The sequence below is a fragment of the Styela clava genome, chromosome 10 (assembly GCF_964204865.1).
Source record: "Styela clava chromosome 10, kaStyClav1.hap1.2, whole genome shotgun sequence".
In the NCBI taxonomy this organism is placed as follows: Eukaryota; Metazoa; Chordata; class Ascidiacea; order Stolidobranchia; family Styelidae; genus Styela; species Styela clava.
In genome coordinates, this window is record NC_135259.1 from 15,853,452 (window position 1) to 15,858,762 (window position 5,311).

At 36.5% G+C, this 5,311-nt stretch overlaps 1 protein-coding gene across 1 annotated transcript; it reads left to right on the forward strand.

Moving 5' to 3' along the window:
• Positions 1–239: 239 nt before the first annotated feature.
• LOC144428029 (lectin-like) lies at positions 240–5,096 on the forward strand. The gene is made up of 5 exons (XM_078116670.1): positions 240–303; positions 1,606–1,680; positions 1,870–1,908; positions 2,325–2,469; positions 3,857–5,096. The coding sequence occupies exons 1-5, from the start codon at positions 240–242 to the stop codon at positions 4,098–4,100; spliced, it is 567 nt and encodes a 188-aa protein (XP_077972796.1). The 3' UTR covers positions 4,101–5,096.
• Positions 5,097–5,311: the final 215 nt, after the last annotated feature.

Consider the following 5,311-nt stretch of genomic DNA (forward strand, 5'->3'; position numbering starts at 1 on the left):
AATTCTAGACTAAAGAGATTCGTCTCATACCCAGTAGCCTACATCAATTTTTCTTTGAGTTATAAATAAAATGTAAAAAATTCTCAACTTCCCGAATTTAATAACAAAAAAACATAAAATTAATTTACATAGATATTGTGAAATATATTTATGTGAATTAAATTAATTTCAGATATAAAGCGAGTGGACTTTGAAACGCTACTTACAAAAGTAAATTAGATTAAAAAGTTATTGAGAAAATGAATCTCTACATTATAGGAACGATTTGCCTGTTCATCATCGATACATCGTTGGCTGGAGGAGGTAATTTTTTATTTTCAAATATTTTTTTATTTTATTTTTTATATTTTTGTGATAAATAAGCACGAGTGGGCTGGCGGTGGCTAAGCGATTGAAGCGTTAGACTTAACTATATTGTTATCGCAGACCCCCACCCCACCCAGTGCATAATAAATTGAATACCCTATGGCAGGGTTCTCCAACCCGTGGCCCGCGGGCCATATGTGGCCCGCGGAGGCATTTCGAGTGGCCCGCGCTGTATTTTTCGGAATTAAATAAAAAATTATTGGGTAAAAGTATTTTTCGAGTGATGTAGTATACAAAGATGTTTTACAAACGATTTGTTTATTTTTCTGAAATGCGCTCTGCCAGCCCTTTCAAACGAGCCATGAGAGCCATTTCGAATTGAAACCAACTTGGAGGAGATATGTATACATAAAGATGCCATAGCCGCTTACACACTTGGTCTCGTACTACTCTTTATGAGAATTCGTAGTTCGAGTTGCCAATGTTTCAAAGTGTTTGCATAAATAAGTCTGTCAAGACAGATCATTCTCGTCGTGTCTAAGAGTTTGAGAATTATATAGCGGAAATTTTAATTGCAAAAGCGGGAAAGTTTTCATCGTATTCCTTGGCGCTTGACGAAAGCACTATAGACATCAAGTCTATTGGTCAGTTGGCGATCTTCGTTCGGGGAGTTAAATGGTGGTTTTGAAATTACGAAGAGCTCACAGCCATTGTCCTAATTGAGGGCACGACTAGAGGCATTGATTAGTTAGCAGCTGTGATGAAAACAATGGTTTTGGAACCAAACAGTTTTATTGTCATAATAATTGTGAGAGTTCGGTGAGTAGTCAGAGTAGCGAAACTAGAACACAGCTGCCATGTTAAGTGGCCTGCGCAATTATTTGTAAACTACATGTGGCACTTCAGCAAAAAAGGTTGGTCGACCCTGCTCTATGGCGAATTTGATAGATTATGGTCTTTACATAGCAGTGGCTTCTTGTGTAAGGCCTTGTTCGGAGCGATCCGGAAGTATGGAGGTAACTAATTTTGTTCGCCTACTTTGCATTAAGTTGTGTAAAGGCGCTGAAACCTATGGGCAGGGGGATATTTACTTTGCTAACACAGACAGTTCCCGAACTCGTAATAGAACTAAAATAAGAAAAATCGGAATAAAATTATGGCCCAACTATAACCTGGTACATACACTACGTAAGTACCTTGTTAGAAGCAGCGAATATAACGTATAAAATTAAGTAATATTCCGAGTATTTTGCTGGGCCATTTCATATCTAAATACGTATCATGCGTATTTATATTCAGATGGTCATTGTTATACAAAATGGAAGAATGGACGCTGGGTTTCTGTTGGAGATTGTAACAACCCCAGTACTGCAGGTAAATTTATATTTCTATTAGATTCCGATCATTATGAGTGGTGATGTTAAATTCAAAGTGTTGCAAATATTTATATCTCAGCACCTAGTAACAAGCTAGATCACTAATAAAATTAGGCTTTTGTGATTTGACAATAAAAAATAAACACTCTCACATTTTTCCAACTTAAACTTCAACCTTTATTCATAGATGTTCTGAGACAACTGAAAAAACGTGTCAAAGCGAAAGGTGAACTATTTATCTCATTTTAAATTGAATTCATTCTGAAACTGTGTTTGTGTTGGGTTTTTTGGTTTATCTCGAGAAAGAGAAAAGCCGATAATACAGCAATGATATACTACTACTTCTAGTCTGGTTACCATATCATGTTGGGTGTGGGAATAGTCAACAAGTCATTCGTTCTGGATACATGGACTTGTAGGAGGAAGTCGTACCGGTTCGTAAACCACCAAACGATGCCAAAGAGTCCCGCACTCTTCTCGCAATGAATCATCTCCACGGAATTCGAACCTGCAAAACCGTGCAGTGCTATTAGTGACGCAGCGGCGTGGTCATACATAGCACGATGCGCGCACCGCTAAGACGAATGTTATCAATAAAAGAAACATCTACATATTATGGTTATTTATTCGTGTTTCAAACAGAATTCAAGGGCTGGTACCAAGCAAGCAACGGTTTTTACTACAAATTATTCAACGATAAAGTCAATTACGCAACAGCAAAATCAAACTGCCAGAAACAAGGAGCGGATCTGGCATCTGCTGGCGTTAGAAACCCTACCATCCTCAGGTGATTGGGGTATTTAAACTTGAATTTCTTCTAATTAGTCTTATTAGATTTTTTTTTAAATATACCTTTGCACAAGTGGATCGGTATTTTCTGGAGCCAAAAGTTATTTTTAAATTTATTTTTTCTTCCGATTTATGTGAGATAAGATTTATGGTGAGTACCGTGGCCAAGTGGCCAAAGCGTTCGACTAAATCATTGGTGTGCAGTCTTTGCACTCGGGACAAATGTGGCTCACAAGAAAAAAATTGTGCAGCCCGCGGTGAGGAGCCAATACTCAAGCTGTACGGCCCGCGAAACGAATTTAATTTAGTTCAACCAGATGAAAAAAATTCCCATCTCTTTGCGTTGCATTAACTATGCCTATGACGTCACAATGCCTTAACAGCTAGCTTTGTGCATAAGATCAAACGCCAAAATTGCGGCGGTTTTACTCACTTATTTGTATCTGGCCCTCCTGTATAGGTTGCACACCCTTGGACTAAACTATGATGACATCACAGGTCAAAATTTCAGATTTGAATCCCAGTCCACCATCTCATTCACGGAGTAGTAAAATTGGAATTCCAGTCTTTCAAAAAATAACTAACCTTTTACATATCAGGACTGCCTGTGAAGAGCCTTATTCGGAACGAATAGCGTATGAATGTGACGAGAAAGAAGATGTATTTTGTGCCATAGCCTACATCGTTGCTAACTATTAATTGATGATGTGTGGTAGGCAAATTTTGTGTTTTACATTAAAGAAATTTGTTCATATAATACAAAAATTTTCAATGAACTATGTACTTAGTAGAACATCGCGCAACTAGGCCTACCAGGAGGTCGATGTGGAAGCAGCATTGTTCTATTCACGTATATATGTAAGACTTGCGAATTTTCTTCAAATTAGACTGGTTTTACACAAGAGGACCGCGACCTAGTGGTCAAACGTTCGGCTTAGTCATGGGTGTGCAATCTGCGTCCCACGAGCTAAATGTGGCCATCAAGCAAAAGTTGTGCAGCTCGCGGTGAAGTGCCAATATTCAATGCTGTGCTGCCCGCGAAACGAATTTAATTTAGTTTAATCAGGTGAGAGTAATTCCAATCTCTTCGCGTTGCATGATCTATGTCCATGAGGTTACAATTCCCTAACTAACAGCTAGCTTGTGCATAAGATTAGACACCTCATTACTTACAATTGCATTAATTCTGCTGTTGTACCAAGTGGCAAAAGTTGGATGTTAGATCATTGTGCTAAATTAAACTATTAGTTGAGGGTACGCCAAAAATATTTACGTTACCTTGCTCTATATCTATGCGCCAGTGGATCGGTATGCATATGATAAAATGACGAAATAGCCGAAACAATCAAATAAACTATGTTAATTTGTTGTTATTTTTGTTGCAGCAAAATAATGCCATTGATCAAAGCTGGCAACGATCACACTTGGATTGGTTTGAAAAAACTCGAAGGTAAATTCATCTGGGCTGATGGCGTAGATTCAAATGAAGGTGACACGGATTGGAATGCAGAAGAGCCAAGTAATTCGGGTGGTGATGAAGATTGTGTACATTTCTGGCTTTATATATGGCAGTTGAACGATATTTCGTGCACCAAAAACATGAAATATATATGCGAGGCACGTGCTTGAAAATAATTGACTTGAAATTGGTTGCACACAACTGCGGGAAAAACGGTTTAACTGCAACTGATTTTGGTATTGATACTGAAACTGTTGACAAGTTTAGCTATTTGATCACGCTCTGTTACAGGGGTTCTCAAACTTTTTAAGTCGCGCCTCTATTAAAGAATTTGTCAAGTCTGGCGCCCACCACAAACATAAGAAGCTAACACTATGCTACAATTACCTGATAGTAATGCGAAAGTATGTCTGATTCGAAAAACACATTAAAAATACGTTAATGGAGCATAATATCTAAAATAAAGAAATGTGATTGTCCAAAATAAGACGGGCAAGATCAAATATATTAAATATTTTTTTGTTTCAGGCAGTTTCACGTCCCCTCGAAAAATTGTCTACGCCCCAGTGGATGGCCCCGCCACGCCATTTGAGAACCACTGCTCCATAGCCCGTTCTTTATTATCATCTGTTTTTATCTCATTATTTACTTTCATTCGCGTGGTGAGGTGATCGATTTGACTTTATCGTTATTGCTATATTATTTAGACCAGGGATGACCAATTCATTTCAAGCGCACCCCTTCTCTTGAAGATAGCTGTAGAAACTACATACAAACTTTAGATTTTTTCGAGTTTATTTAAAAAATTCAAATTATTAATCGTAAAAATCATATTACTTGTCATTACAATACTTCTATAAAATCTATTGAGGTTACTTTATATATTAAAGTTTATTAAACGTATAGGTTCTAAAGATCTTCAGTTGGAATTTATTTTAATTGCGCCTTTGAAAAAACGTTGGCCAATCCCGATTTAGACATAAGTTATTTTTAAAGTTGAATAAAAGTTGAAGAAAATAAAACTTGAGTACGAATGTTTATTAGAGAACTCATCACCAGTTCATCATAATTCAACGGCTTTAATCTAAATAAATAAAATATCTTTGGAAAATGAAGGAAACGCAAATTTCTTTTTTATTCTCTAACACTTTTTAAACACTTCAGTAAATATCGCTTCAGCTTAAAAAAACATTTATTTCTTAGTAATTTTTTGCAAATAAGGGTATAATATTTCAATATTCGCCGTTCCCTATTAATTATTGTCATTTAAAATCGAAGCCTAATTATGCATTTTCCTAAAAGGATCAAGATATAACTTTTGTAATTTGTGATATATTTGTCAATATCCAATGTTTCTTTGTACAAGAATTATACATTTTAT

What these genes read in the sequence shown, in the direction of transcription:
- LOC144428029 (XM_078116670.1), top strand. Translation starts at nt 240, where the DNA reads ATGAATCTCTACATTATAGGAACGATTTGCCTGTTCATCATCGATACA. An exon ending in TAACAACCCCAGTACTGCAG is followed by an intron (nt 1,681 to 1,869) that starts GTAAATTTATAT and finishes CTTTATTCATAG; the next exon opens with ATGTTCTGAGACAACTGAAA. An exon ending in AAAACGTGTCAAAGCGAAAG is followed by an intron (nt 1,909 to 2,324) that starts GTGAACTATTTA and finishes TGTTTCAAACAG; the next exon opens with AATTCAAGGGCTGGTACCAA.